The sequence below is a fragment of the Phaethon lepturus genome, unplaced genomic scaffold (assembly GCF_000687285.1).
Source record: "Phaethon lepturus isolate BGI_N335 unplaced genomic scaffold, ASM68728v1 scaffold3065, whole genome shotgun sequence".
Taxonomy (NCBI): Eukaryota; Metazoa; Chordata; class Aves; order Phaethontiformes; family Phaethontidae; genus Phaethon; species Phaethon lepturus.
Genome location: NW_010541044.1, coordinates 109857 through 125187, shown reverse-complemented (window position 1 = coordinate 125187; position 15331 = coordinate 109857). Strand labels below are relative to the sequence as shown.

At 37.4% G+C, this 15331-nt stretch overlaps 1 protein-coding gene across 1 annotated transcript; it reads left to right on the top strand.

The window, feature by feature from the left end:
• The first annotated feature begins 8 nt into the window (after positions 1 to 8).
• RFT1 (RFT1 homolog (S. cerevisiae)) lies at positions 9 to 12995 on the top strand. Its single transcript, XM_010287602.1, has 13 exons — positions 9 to 71; positions 193 to 278; positions 946 to 1062; positions 2975 to 3164; positions 3758 to 3859; positions 5261 to 5395; positions 6330 to 6408; positions 6690 to 6740; positions 8147 to 8277; positions 9515 to 9659; positions 10246 to 10351; positions 11686 to 11935; positions 12831 to 12995. Exons 1-13 carry the CDS (start codon positions 9 to 11, stop codon positions 12993 to 12995), a joined length of 1620 nt encoding a protein of 539 aa, XP_010285904.1.
• The last annotated feature ends 2336 nt before the right edge of the window (positions 12996 to 15331 follow it).

The following is a 15331-nucleotide window of genomic DNA, read 5'->3' as shown; positions in this document are numbered from 1 at the left end:
GGGAGCCGATGGCCGCGCAGGACGTGCTCAGCCAGACCACCCGGCTGGCCTCCTCCAGCGCTTTGCTGCAGGTGCGGGGCCGCCCCGGGCCGCCTCCCTCCTTTTCCTCCTCCGACTCCTCCGCGGTGCCTGGCGGGAGCCGCCTCAGCCCCGCTCGGCCCGCAGGTGTTTCCCGTGCGGCTTCCTTCACAGGTGCTGTTCCGGCTGGTCACCTTCGGGTTGAACGCCTTCACCCTGCGCTACCTCTCTAGAGAGCTGATCGGCGTGGTCAACGTGAGGTGAGGAGGAGGGTGAAGAGCACCCGGGCTGGAAGGCCGTGACCCACATCCCGACCGCGCGGTTTGCCCGGAGCCTGACATACGTGAGGCTTCCCCAGCGCAGGGCTCCCGGCGTGATGGGGCTTTTTTGAAAGCGTTTGCGTTTGGTGCAGGATTTCGGGGCCTGTGGTCTGTAGGGTGTGTCACTAATAATGCTTTGCGTAACGCTGTTTAATTTACTGTTCGGTGTTTTACAGTGTTTGACCTTTGAATGTCTCCCGAGTACTTTTTTTGTCCTGAAACAGGTACTGCTGGCCTGTTTTCTGTGTTAAATCATCAGTTCGCTGAGGAAAAGCTAGACATAATTGCATATTATATTCTATTGCTATACAATAAATTTTGCAATTGTGCTTTTGGTCTGTAGAATGCTTAAAGTATTTTTGCCATTTGAATAATCACATGTAACTACTTTCCCTCCTTTTTTAGGAGGTGGTGATAATTTACCTCATATCACCATGTTTTCTTTGCATACCTGTTAGATTTGTCTGTCAGGTGGTCCTGTGTAAAAACGGTCAATGATGCTACTTCATGAAGGATTTCAGAAGTAGTATGTAAAGAAATAATTTTTTCTTTTTTTTCTTTTATCTTTTTTCTTTTTTTCTTTTTTCTGTCTCCTCACCTACTTCAGGCTAACTCTACTGCATTCAACAGTTGTCTTCCTAGCCAGGGAGGCATTTCGCAGAGCTTGTTTGAGTGGAAGTACGAAGAGAAACTGGACCAAAACAATTAATCTTTTGTGGATGACGTAAGATACCTTTAAAAATGTACTTCTTTAGAATTTATTTCTAATTCTTGTCTGAGAACTCACAAAACGAAAGCAAGTATTTATTTACTGACGTAATTTTAGCATTGAGCAGGTAGTAGCCTCAGTCATGTTTCAGGACTGATGCAGGAAGCTGGTCAAGTCCATTGCTTTAGCGTTTATGGACTTGATCTCTTTTGGGAGCATATGGGAAAGTACATCATGAAAGGTGTTATCAGGAGCCAAAGCCAAAGCTTGTTCTGCCACTTACTCTGGAGTTTCATTTATGTTGTTTCATTCATTTACTGCCACTTACTCTGGAGTTTCATTTATGTTGTAGCTGTTAAAGGAAAACCCTATTGCACAAATACATAGTCCTTTTTTCTTACTCTGCCTGTTTAATCTTGCTCTTTAGATATTTCTTTTTTCCCCTTCAAACTAATTTTTTTTTAAAGTCTTGAGCCCTGATGCGATTTCATGGCATGGTAACATAAATGTTTGTGTTGGGTAGGAGAGATGTGAAAAGGTGAAAGAATGAGTTGGCATTAAGCAACAGGGAGTAAGTGGGACAACTGCTTTCAACTGCAGTGCTGTTTGCAGCAGCAAGTGGATAGCTTAAAGTCTACGTGAAGCTGCAGCCAGAGAGTGTAATTGCACATTGCAGCTAAGTGGATTTTATGACTTGTTTCTCCCTTCTGGTTCCGGGATGCATCTCTCTGCTACTTCCCCTCTCTCAGATCTAGCAGCTCTGCAGCCACAGTTAGGTGGGTTAGGGAGTAAGTTTACCTGCCTGATAATGTGGTAAACTACCCACTTGTGCATGACAAAATAGTAGTCTTCCATTGGGGCACTCTATTGACTTCCTGGAACTGCACAGCTATTAATTAGATCTGGCCCAGGAATGGGGGGTTATGCGTGATCAGCTGCATCCAGGTATAAAGAGGAGGGATTGTTCCTTTTAGGGGTAGTTTAATACTAGTATTTTAAATGTATTACATCTGTTTGCTGTCTTATAATTAGTTTTCTGCTATTTGACAGCCTTTCAAGTGGGCATTAAATGATGGTTAACAATGACTGTGTGCACCTGTTTCTTTTCAAACTTTTCCTCATAGAGAAGCATAACTTAAAATGAAGATTAACTTTCTTGAAGGATCTGAAATACGTCTTAGGAGCTTGATGTCAAATACCTTAGGGGTTTGATAATGGGAGGGTCAAATAGATCCTGCTGCAATGATGTAAAACTTTCTGCACTCTGCCAGAAGCTTCGTGTTCCTGAAGCAGTGTCGACAGAAGGTAATACACGTCTGTGCTTCTGTGCCTAGCTTGGCTTTTTAGCTACAGTTACTAATCAAAGTGGCTCTGAGCTACAGTAGAACATAGTGAAGTGGCATACCTGAGGTGCAGGCATGCATTTTCTTCTGCTCACTCTGCTGTCGCTCATTGGAGAACCAATGATTTCTGAAAGAGTGAGGCTACCAGTTGGAGTGGTGGCATCTTTATCTGTTATAGTAAGATCCAGCAAAGCTTGTCTGCCAAACCCCTGGTAACCACAGACTACAAAAATTGCAGCAATGAGGGGTTTGCAGTATTCTGCAGATTGACGTGGGATCCGAATTGTTTGGTCCTAGGGAACAAGAAATGCAGATAGTTGACCTTATGTCAGGTTCTTCAGTAGAAAATAGACAAGTCAGAAAAATGTTTTCTGTGTCTTGTAAAGAATGTCTTAAAGATGTTTGTTACCAAAAAAAAAGGTATTCCTGGTATAGTAACAGTAGAAATTAATTCCTCAGAGCCTTTTTTTAAAAATTATTGTGGCCATATGTGACATTTTAATCTAATTAATCCCAATTTTCTTTGGGGTTTTTTTCTGCTAAAGTAACATTTCAATTGATTTGCTTTTATGTTAATTTTTTAGAGTCCCTCTTGGTGTTTTTTGGTCTATTTTCTTGGGCTTAGTCTGGCTACACTTGCTTGAAGTACCTGATCCTTCTGTGGTTCCTCATTATCAGGCTGGTGTAGTGGCATTTGGTCTTTCTGCAATTATTGAACTTCTGGGAGAACCGTTCTGGGTTTTAGCACAAGCTCATTTGTTTGTGAGACTTAAGGTTAGTAAAGTACATGGGGGCGGGGTGTGTGGGGGGTGTGTGTGTGAATTATCTTTATTGACAAGAACAGGTTACTGAACTAGTTTGTATATTCAAGCATATAAAAAGAAACACTTGTGTCTACTGTTCAGTACGGTATGACATAGTTGTAACAGATAAGAATTTGTACCTGTTAAAGCAAGAAAGTTGGTTCATGTAGAAATTATCACCTTAGTGGTCATTAAATACTTAATAGTTTTAATTGGAGAGGCACACAGCTTCCACAGTTTTGCATTTCAACTGATTCTTGGTATGAAATTGTGAAATGCAACAGTTAACATGATTGTCTCAAGCAAATTTTTCTCCCTTATGTCCCATACAAAGGACGGGGAAAGTGCAGTGGGGAAACTGTGAAATGCAAGAATAGAAAATATACAGAGACGTTACAGTCTAAGATGCCCAACTCAGCAGAAGGAAACTGTGATAAAGTCACAGTGATTTTGAAAGTCTTATATTCCTACATAAATTCTGTATGTGAAACTAATATATTTTAAATTTGTGTATGTGGTTAAGTTGGCAGAAAATAAACCTTCTCTATTTTCTCTTTCTTAAAGGTAATTGCTGAAAGCCTTTCAGTAGTGTCAAAATGCATTTTGACGGTTATTTTAGTAGTCCTTTATCCTCAGTGGGGCCTCTACATTTTTTCCTCGGCTCAGGTAAGTTTCCTGTGTTCTCTTTTTCTATAAATTCTTGATTCATCTGAATTTTTACTTGCCTTGGACATGTAATCTGCAAAATAACTTTGGAGAGGTGAGAGAAAATGTTCCTGGGAGGTTAAAGGTTTATCACTTGTATTTAGTATTTTCCCGATACTTGAAATTGACTTGGCACTTTGACCTTGAGCAGTTTAATGGAGGTACAAGAAAGCACTTTGTGAAGGCAAATTTTGTAAATAAGGTTATGTTATTCTGTATAAGCTTTATGTTGACTCTTTTTCTCAATGAGTTGCACATTCTAATGCTTGAAGACTCTGTTCACCACCTGGCTTCAGAATTAATGTTAGACTTTGGATTCTACTGTGTATAAGATTATAATCACATGTAACTTTATCCACCTGTACCATCAACCTGTATCACCTTATCAGAAGGTGCTAATGATGTGTAACATCTATTCGGGTTAAAACTTGCTTTACTGCAATGAAGAGGGGATATATTAGCACCTGAAAAATAGGGTTGTGCCTATGCGCTATCAGTTCACCTAAAAATAAAAACGTGATTCACCTCAGACGTGGACATTAAGTTATTTTTTTGCTCAGTTTTTATAGTGATTGTAATGAGTAGCTTATAACTGATTGAAGTTGGAGAAGAGGAGGCTGAGGGGAGATCTTATTGTTCCCTACAACTATATGAAAGGAGCTTGTAGGGAGGTGTGTGTCAGTCTCTTTTCCCAAGAAGCAAGTGACAGGACAAGAGGAAATGGCCTCCAGATGTGCCAGGGGAGGTTTAGATTGGGTATTAGGAAAAATTTCTTCACTGAAAGGATTGCCAAGCATTGGAACAGGCTGCCCAGGTAAGTGGGGGAGTCACCATCCCTGGAGGTATTTAAAAGACGTGTAGATGTAGTGCTTAGGGACATGGCTTAGTGGTGGACTTGGCAGTGCTAGTTTAACAGTTGGACTTGATGACCTTAAAGGTCCTTTCCAACCTACGTGATTCTGTGATTCTATGGAGACAGACATGTAGATAGTAGCTACTGTGTCGACTTTATTTTTGACTGAATGAATAATTGCTTTATAATTGGATTTTCATAATTTTAAAAATGCTGAACAGAACATAAAAGTTAGCAAAGGGCTCACATAACCTGCTGATTAAAAAAAGGAAGAAAATTCAACAGCATTCTTTAGAGGTGTTAACGTCTTTACCTAGTTTAATAATTGACAGGAATAAGGATACTTGCTACGTTTATTTACTACTAAGTAAAGTAAGTATCCTTAGCAGAGGATCCTAATACTTACTGTGTGTTCTTCTCATTGAATTTGGAACTCTATGCAATTCTACATTTGTAAGTTAATTTTATATCACTGTTTGTTTTTGTTCTATCCTTCCCTGTCTCTCCAGCTTTTATATGCCAGTGTTCTGGTAATGTGCTATGTAATCTATTTTGTGACGTTTTTGGGATCTCCTGAAGCAACAAAGAAGTCATTCCCAGTTGCTAGAATGAAAGCTCTATTACCTAACTGGGTGGAAGATGAGGTAGGTTGCATGGTTCATTTCTTGATTTCTGCACGCCTCCCCCCGCCCCCCCATCTTTGTTGAGAGAGCTTTGAAAATTAATTTGCAAGAGTGGAGTTAATTGAGTGATTTTGGGGATAGCTCTGCACTGTAGAAGATATGACCGATTAAGGAAAAAAGAATTACATAAAAATGCTGCTTGTAGTTTGTATTAGTAAAATCCTTGTCAGAAAAACGTTATGAAATGACCTCTTTGTGGTTGTGGGTGTGTTGCTGATTTATCTTTTAGTATCTTTGCACAAACCATTAACTGGAGATAGAACATTTGCAGTGTGCAAGGGAATGACCAGGTATCACTGGGTCTGAGGCAGGAAAGAAACCTGAACCATTTTACCACGGATTTTGGTGCTTGGACTTTTCCACAAAATAAACATGGTGGTATATGGCATCCTACAGCTACTCAAATATCTCTGATATTCTCTCAAAAGAAAATGAGGCAAAGAAAGAAATGAAGAGGTACAGTGAGGAAGATGACATTTCGAAAAAGATTTACAGGTTGAAAAGATAAAGGTGATTCTTGGTTGCAAGACTTGTAGGGACAGTCTGAAAGAACAGTAAACCTACAATGAAGGTGAAAGTTATATTGGCATGCTAAATGGCATCTTTTTTTTCCCCATCTCTAACTTTGATTAGTAAATTCTGTAGAAAGCTTGTTTGAATACTTGATCTGCAACAACCGTTAATTTTCAGCAAGGCAAAAAGTCTTTGCTGGATCAGACTGATATTGGTGCTTGAATTTAGCAATATTTTGGATTAGTTGTTAGTAACTATGACACTGTGCGTTTCCTTATCAGTACAGTTAGAGCTAGCCTAGAGTATTGTACTGGCTTTGTATTTTCTATTTCCACTCCGCAGTTTCAGTCATGTCTACTACATTTCAATACTTTTTTTGCAGACTTTTGTTAACTGGAGGGAAGCACGGCTGACTTGGAGTTTCTTCAAACAATCCTTCTTGAAACAGATTTTGACAGAGGGTGAGGCTTGACACATAGTTGTGCTGGAGAAGGGCTAGTCAATACTATCTATAAAATTGACTTAAAGCTTGAGAAAGCTGGGGGGCGGGGAGCGTGGGCATGTGACTTTCAGATGTTGTTGCCACCAGGTGTTACCAACCTGAATGAAGTTTTTGAGGATATTCTGAACCCTGCTGTCCTGTTTGACTTTGTCTTTTGAATACTTAATATTGGAAGTGCCTGAGCAAGTATTGGGAAAGATTTAGGGACTTGTTCTTAAGCTCTTTATTTTGAACTTACAGGTGAACGATATGTGATGACTTTTTTGAATGTGTTAAATTTTGCAGATCAGGGTAAGTGTGATGGTTCTGAAAATGAGTTGAAGTATTTGAAGATAACTTGAAAATCTGAGAAGATTTCAAAGCCTTTGTGACTTTGAGATACATTTCAGAGAATGATTGATACAGAAATAATGTAATTTAAGCTCCTGGGTTTTAATTTCTCCTTTGGGTCAAAACTGTCCAATTGTATATGATACCGTGTGTCTTTTTTCTAAAAAAAAACCCCCAAAACAACAAAAACAAAAACAAAAAACCACAAACGAAAAAACCCCCAACAGAACCCTTCATTAGTATACGTTGTATTATAGTTGTCTGTTTTCAGTTTTTGTAATTCTGTTTTCCTGCTGTTTTCTGTCCTGCTTTTGAATCTGTTAGCTGTTACAGCAAGAACATAATTTTTTATAGCATTGCATCTCAAAACTGAATTATGTTCTGTAAAGGAATTCAGTGTGATTAGAGTAATGTATGGCACTAGCCATTCAGATGACTGAGTTGGCAGCACCTTGGGTTTTTATAGCTTGGGGAAGGAAAATAGGCTGTAATTGTTATCCCACTGTTAGCTTCTTGGCTAGTTCGAATTAGTTTTAATTGCTGGCAGTAGTATGTTCCCCCATAAATCCTGAGTATATCTGCTTGCCACCAGTAACTGTGGCCGCTTCTCATCCTCCTCCCCTGCAGAACAGTTGAGCTGCTTCTTACTTGAAAGGGTCTTTAAATGAGCAATGACTAAAAAAAAAATGCCTGTACTCTCAAAATCTTGAGAAACATTGGTTCAAGTCCTATAAATCAGCCAGAACCTTATTAATTTCACTGTGAATGTGTAAAGCACTTATCCATATGCCTGACTTTGTATGCTCTCAGTGACTGTACTGTGTGTGAGTGTGTGTGTGTATATATGTATACACACATATGTAGATGTCTTAGCAGGCTGGGAGCAGTATCTTGCTGAGAATGGAAGTGCTGGTAAAATGTCATGTAGGATTGCTCTCCCACTTCACTTAAAGTAAAAAGAAAGAATAACCTCACACTAAAAATAGATATCTTTCTGTTCTGCTATATCAGTAAATCGTTACATTCCTGTTCTCATTCAGTGAAATTCATCAGGATCTTTTAACTTCCTCTACAGTAAGAATTTTAAACGTGGCTTGGTGCTGTTACTAGATTCATATCTCTGTAGTTGATGCTTTTGTCCTAGCTTTGCATCTGAGCAAGCCTTGTAATTTTGAGTTGTTGTTGCTGTGACTGTCAGAATTTTTAGGGAACACTGCTTTACTGTTGTGCTAAATTCCACTTGTTTTCTGTTTGTTTGGTGGAAATGTTAAATTAGTATTCATGTAATTGTTAAAGACTTGGAATTAAAAATGCATCTAAAAAATTACAGGTTGCTGCTATGTTGTTGTGTTTTGGTTTTTTTAAAGGTGTATATGATATCGTGAATAATCTTGGTTCACTGGTGGCCAGATTTATCTTTTTGCCTATTGAGGAGAGTTTTTATATCTTTTTTGCTAAAGTGTTGGAAAGAGGGAAGCGTGTAAAGGATCAGAAGCAGGTATGTTTATTTTGGATTAATTACATGTCAAATGCTTGATTTTTATTACAGATAAGTTGCATCACAGAAGTGTGACTGACAGAAGTGTGTGTTTAAATTTGAGTATAAAGGCTGTTAAAATTGGAAAGTTGAAGTGGAGAACAAAAATGTCAAGTGAGGCTGGACCAAAAAGAAAAGAAAATAGGTAAAATCCTAATGAAATAGAAATTAAGATATGCAGTGGCATAGTACTGCCTTGTATTATACTGAAGTTAACGTCATCCGCTCCAAACAGTGTGATAAAAACCCTATTGTACTGTGTATTTCCAGATATACTTAGGCAATTATTTAAATCATGAAAGCATGCCATTTCTATCAAAAAATTCTGTCTGAAAATATTTGATTTATTTGAAAATATAAGTAGCTGTGAAGTATGAAACAGTCATCTTTCCAAAGAGTGCACTTTTGGGAAGCAAAGAATTGTATTTTGCTTGAGCTTTTGAATTGTTTGTGGTGTATCAATCATTAAATGAACAAGAGTTTTGTTCCACAGAGTCATATTTGTGCATGCTCTAGGTAAGAAATTCTTGATCAGTCATGAAGGTCAGCCTGGGCTTTTGTCTGATACTATGAAAACTTTTTGCAGTAACCCTGTTACTTGCACATCAGCATGCAGTTAAACAAATCCCATGTTTCAGGTCATTGATGTGCTAAGAAAGTTGTATGTATATATGTATTTTATATATAATGTGCCTGATATGTATAACTGGCAAAATGATTATGAGTTTTCACTCTGTGTAGTGAATTACATTACCTTACAATAACTACAGGAATGCTTCTTGTAATGAGGTAGTAGAACTGACAAGTTACTTGTTCTGGTGTGGCAAATCCTGTAGTCCCATGCAGCAAAAAAAATCTGACCCTCCTGCTGACTCAAACTGTGGCCATGGGCAGATGCTGTGCACTTCTTTGCCACTTACTTGCTGTTAAAGAGGTGCAGGTGTTTGCACATTTCCTTGAACAGACATGTTCATGGCTAGTACTTGTGTAGAATTTGTAATGTGTAAAACATAGAATGGAATGATAAATGTATAAAAATTCTTGGAAGTTAAGACCATGTGTATGGCTAATTCGATAACAAAGAATACGTTTCACACCTTTTAACACTGTGCAAACTGTTTTTTTTCTGTGAAGTAGCTTTTCTGTGTGAAAATATTGTTTTGATTCTGACTCATGTAATTGTCAAATTTTTTTTCAGGATGATGTTGCTATGGCTGCGAATGTATTGGAACTGCTGTTGAAACTTGTACTTCTGATTGGCCTTACCATCACAGTTTTTGGCTATGCCTATTCTCAGCTGGCTCTGGATATTTATGGAGGCTCAATGCTCAGTTCTGGAACAGGTAAAGATTTATCGAGCTGGCAGAGAAGCCATTCTTTAAGAAGAGAAGCTGCAGCTATTATGAATTCCTGGGTAAATCAGTAGATTTTTTTTTTTTTTCCTGTAAAACTCCTATTGAAATCAGTGACTTAGCTTGTCTCAATCCAGAATGCATGCCTTCGTAATAGCGTCTTTAATATGTAGTTACTTAAACTGAAATATACTGAGGGTTTTATTGCTTTTAGTACCTCATAATGACTATTGAATTAATTTCCATAAACTTCTGTACAATAGAAGTTTTGGGTTATGAGGAATATAAATTTTTAATGAGGAAATCCCTTTTAATAAAGTACTTTTTTTGATGGGTATCTCTTCTGTTACTATCATAACTGCTATTCTTGGGTGTTTGGGGTTTTATTTTTGTTTTTATTTTGCCTTGTTTTGTTTGTGTTCTTGTCAAGATATGTAGACAGGAAACTTGTTCAAATGAACTTAATTTTCCATTATTAGTGATAACATTACAACTTTTATCTCTTAGTAAGTGTAAAAACAAAGAAGTTTTTATAAAAGAAATTATAATCTACTTACCATTCTAACATGTTTTTTAGGTCCAGATCTCCTTCGATGTTACTCTTTATATGTCCTATTTCTTGCTATCAATGGAGTAACAGAATGTTTTACGTTTGCTTTGATGTGCAAGGAAGAGGTAGACAGGTAGGAGATAGTGTCACAGAATATTCCTGTAATTAGTCTGCATGTGGTTTGCTTGGAGCTCAGTATGTAAACAGAACAATTGTTCTATGCGGGTATGTGCTTGGAAATGCTTTTTTTCCAAAGAGCAAATTTTTTTCTGCAGTCACTTCAAGAACTATGTTCCTTGTCTGTAGAGCCAGGTGCAACAGATAGGCAAGCCAACATGTGCTGCTTTTGTCTTTTACATGCTTGTATTTGTTGATAAACATTGATGTTCCTAAAAACTTACTTGTAATGACCTTATAAAGAGATTGGTGCATTTGAAATCAGCATATAAATATCCTGGCCCACTGAAAACCAACTCCTTCTTTAGCTGTCTGCATGTAGATTTAAGTGTAGAAGTTTTAGCAAATGTTTAAACATTTGGGTAAAAAAGTCAGAAATTAAGAAATGAAAAGGTTGTTAAATTAGCTTTTGGTACATCACTAACTGGAAAAGTAATTTAAATTTGAAGTCTTGCTTTCTGTACATATGCACTTGAAGTTATAGTTTAAGACAGACTATCACTTAAAACTCCATTAATTTTACAACTGTTAAAATTTCTCATGTACGGTTACTGTAAAACAGATACGCTCCTGAATGATCTCAATTGTGGGTCTGAATTCAGTGGTTTATCTACTTCAAGTAGGTGATTGGATTAGATGACTTCCTGAGATCCCTTCCAGCCTGGATTATTTCTTGGTTTTGTGTTCATCCTGGGTCATTGACTTTGAAGCCTGGTTGCCTTCCCAGTGCTACGTACCATCAACCTTTTTTCACTTATGTAGCGGCTATTCCTTACAAGGCCTTTACAAATGAATTTCAATGAGGCCTGCTTTCCATGGTCAAAGTAGTATGTTTTAGAGTTAGCAAGGGCTACTTTCACGACCCCTGTAAAGTGTGTGAGCTTGTTTTCAAAGCCACTGTTCGGAGCAGAAACTAAATAAAGCATCATCTTGTTGAGCATTATTTTTCTTTAATACATAGCTAAAACAAAATAGCAAAAAATGCACATGTTTTTACATTACTAATCATTGTTACTAAATTTGACTTTCTGAAATGAGTATACAGATGATAAGTGAAATAGAATTTCCCTCACATAATGTAGTTCTTGGTTCGTTTGATGCATTTTTCAATTCTTTCATTGAATTTTTTTATTAACAGCTCGGTTCTCAAATGTATCTTCTATTAGAAGATTGTAAGAGAATTTATCTTCCCCATCTTAAAAAATAAATTGTGGTATTTCTTCCAAGGTAAAGTTAGTAAATAAATACTGTAACAGTATACATTGTTAAACTATTTCTTTTTTTCCCTAGGTACAATCTTGTTATGCTGGCCTTGTCCCTCACATTTCTGTGCATCTCTTGTTTCTTGACCTACTGGCATGGCAGTATAGGCTTTATCCTTGCCAACTGCTTCAACATGGGTATTCGAATAGCTCACAGCATTCATTATATCTATGATTACTTCAAAGAAAGCACTTACAGGCCTTTGACAGGCTTGCTTCCCTCACCGTTTTTGGTACTCATTTATATCATAAGTGGAGTAATCACTGGTTTCTCAGAGGTAAGCATCTTTCTCAGATTTTGCTTTCACTGTAAAAGTTGGTGTCAAATGACTTCTTTGTCCAGAAGCAGAGAAATACCATTAGCACAACAGGCTTATGTGGATAGGTTGGAAGACTTCCATTATGGGCAAGGCAAGATTAGATATTAAGAGATTTTATCTTCGATACAAAATTATCTCTGCCACCTGTAGAAGGGATATCTGACGTGTAAAATAAAATTTATCACATTTGTGCTCTCTGTAGCTAAATCCATGTCCTTAGTTCTTAATAATAACTGAAATTTTGCAGTAGAACAAATAAACTGTTATTAAAAATTCTGTAGTAATAAAGTGATAGAGGAAAAACAATCAAAACAAGAACAGGAGCAGAAATTGCCAAGAGCACACTTATCACATGTACTCAAGACTACAATTGCACAGACTGATTATTATGGAGATGGTAGCATTTCAATGTACAAAAACTTGAGAGATTGAGAATCCATTATGCCTTAGAAAGGAGAGCTTTATATTTTGTAATGGGAGATTTCCAGCGGGGTTTTGTTAGAAAATAGCCTAATACATTGTTGCAAAGTAGCATACTTGTGTGATAGCACCAGCAGAGTTTTCCTAATATCTCAATTAACATATTTCTGCATGCCAGATACCTGGTAAATGTGGAAGCTACTACTATCTACTGAATGCTCATTTTTTGCTGACGGAATTTTCTAAAGAAAGCAGGTGGTGTGACTACTAAAGATGATTTGTGGTAGGATCAGTGCTTGTGGCAAAACTGCACTTGGCTTGGTGGTAGCGTTAGCATGGTCAGGAGAAGTGTTGGACTTTGTTTTTTATTGAGACAGTAAATCTACTTTGTGCTGACTAGTTTTCCTGCAATTGCTTGTTTCCTTTGTTGTAGGTATTCTTCTGCTGCGATAAGGGTTGGATGGCAAAGCTGATTCACATCAGCATGGGGGCTCTGTGCTTTGCAGCAACCATCGTTACTATGTTCTGCACAGAGACCAAGCTGATCCACTTTGTCAGAAGCCAGTTCCTCTCCCGGTATATGAAGAAGGGAACATGAAATGCTCCTGTGCAGAACAGTTCTTGTACATGCTTGCAGTGAAGGGCTGTATTTTTTTTTTGCATAAGATCTGTATGGAAAACGGTTTCCACCTGTGTTTATTGGAAGCAGTAATATTGGAGTGGCAATGTGAAAGATTGCCAGCTGAATATTATTTTGTCTTCTAAACTGGTCAGTACAGTGAAAGAGAGCTGAGTAATTTTCACTTTATGCATCATTCTTTCTAAGCTTTTCTTCTAACAGCCTCTTTGGTAATGAACGAAGATCCAAGATAACACCCTTCTGACATAACCTAGTTGACAGACCTCATGTAGAGAGCTGCCATTCTCACCAGTGGGCTGTACGTGTATGAAAGCATCATATGGCTTACACCTTAAGATGTAATTAAGAATGCCCTTATTTGGCATGGTGGGCTGCTTAACTGGTTCTGAAATAAATGGTCTAACAAAAAACCCCAAACCAAAACCCACAAAACAAAAGAAAAGCTGAAGAAAACACTAGAGCAAGTACCAATGGCAATATAACTGTTATTGAAGTAGAACACAAGGTGGTGCAGAGAAGGAGTTGTCAGTGTTTTGAAGTGTAAAGCAGTGAACAGAAAGTTCTGACGTTTACAAGGAAATTAATGGAATACACAGCATGTGTCCATGCAAGCTATGTAAGATTATCTCATTCAGCTTATCATTTGTTTATGAGGGTATTGATTGACTTGTCAAAAGTGCTCTGAAGCCTTAGTTAAAAGAAAAAAGGGGTTTTGAGCAGTGTTTTACAGAAGGTGTTAAGTACAGTCACATGGATGCTGAAGTTCTAGAAGGTTAATCATAAAACTTCTTACTTTTACTTCGCTGTTTTTTGTTTTTATCTGACATTTAAAATGCCAGTGCTAACAAATTTGTCTCAATAAAAATGATTTTTATCTTGTCTGTGAAATTGAATGCTGAATATATTTAGAAGATTTCTTTCAAGAATTTATGCATATTGAAATGTTCATTATTGGATAGAAAAATGCATCATTTTGTTACAACCTCCTATCTTGTTCCTTGTTCAATCTTAACCTTTGTATTGATTTTTTTTTTAATTGCTGAAAATCTGGGAGATTCAGAAGTTGTAAAATTAGCTACTAGGCTGCTGTTTTAGGTTTACTAATGGTGTTATTTTATTGCTGGTCTAAGATCTGAATTTGGCAGTTTCAGAATGTACAAGTGGCACATTTATAATGATCAGTGTTCCCTTTGCAGTGTTTGGATGGACCAAAAAAATGTCAAGTGATGAAAAATGTGTGCTCAGACATACATGTACGGTTAAAAGCTTTTAGTTTAATTATGTAGCAACTCTGCAGATCCTCAGAGCACTTAAGTACTTCCCTGTAATGGCATTGTGGAGTTCATCCTGGTAACCATAGTTCACAGTGTGACATGCTTTCTGGTATCAGAGTCTTCAATTTGGTATTGTTAGAAACATTTTCTAAATTCTGGTAATTTTCACTTGGAGAATATTGCCAGAGATACTTTATGTGAGAGTTGGGTGATTGAAAAATGATCACAGAGGTGCCAAAACGTCACAGTGGAAGAGAATGGTGCACTTCCTGTCAGGCAGTAGATAGAGGCTTGCTGATTCTTCTGAAGTTATGAAATCTATCAAAATAAAACAAACTTTACATTATTCTGTCCTGTTAAATGGATTTGGCAGTTCTTTGCCTTTTAAATCTTTTTCTTTTGAATTGTCTTGCAGCTCTTTTTCTCATTTCTGTCAGATACAGAGTTTATTATGAAGGATAGCTCCATATATTGCGGAGGGTTGAAACTTCTTTACGATAAATTGTCAATGCATACAGTTTTTCCTTTACTTGTTCATAATTTAAAAAATCCAAGGCATTTGAACTTAAGGATTCGTTTTAGGGTCTGTCTTTTTCTGCACGACTTTAGGACCTTACTGTGGGAATACCTCAATCTGTACAGAGAATTTTAATAACTACTTTGAATTTCTCTCTTTTGTATAGCCCTGCACTTAAGGTGCTTTGGAGATTGAAGAACTTTTCGTACAAAATGAGCTTGAGGTCCTGCTGTCTAGTCTAGTCTTATTATCCCAGCTGTACAGGGATATTCTTGTGCTGCAAATATTGTTATGAATAGGGTGATGCGAGATCTCACTGTTCAAATAGTGAGCTGTCTAGTCTTATAAATCTTTTTTAACACAAATGCTGTGTATGCATTTAAAGAGAAGCTACATTCTTAAACTAGTTTGATTTCATATTGGAAAGGCTTATAAATATCTCCTGCATATCTACAAGTGAAAATGCAATTTCATATGAATCGGGAAGACATTTAAGGTTGCAT

What these genes read in the sequence shown, in the direction of transcription:
- RFT1 (XM_010287602.1), top strand. Translation starts at nt 9, where the DNA reads ATGGCCGCGCAGGACGTGCTCAGCCAGACCACCCGGCTGGCCTCCTCC. An exon ending in ATTAATCTTTTGTGGATGAC is followed by an intron (nt 1,063 to 2,974) that starts GTAAGATACCTT and finishes TTAATTTTTTAG; the next exon opens with AGTCCCTCTTGGTGTTTTTT. An exon ending in GAAACAGATTTTGACAGAGG is followed by an intron (nt 6,409 to 6,689) that starts GTGAGGCTTGAC and finishes TTGAACTTACAG; the next exon opens with GTGAACGATATGTGATGACT.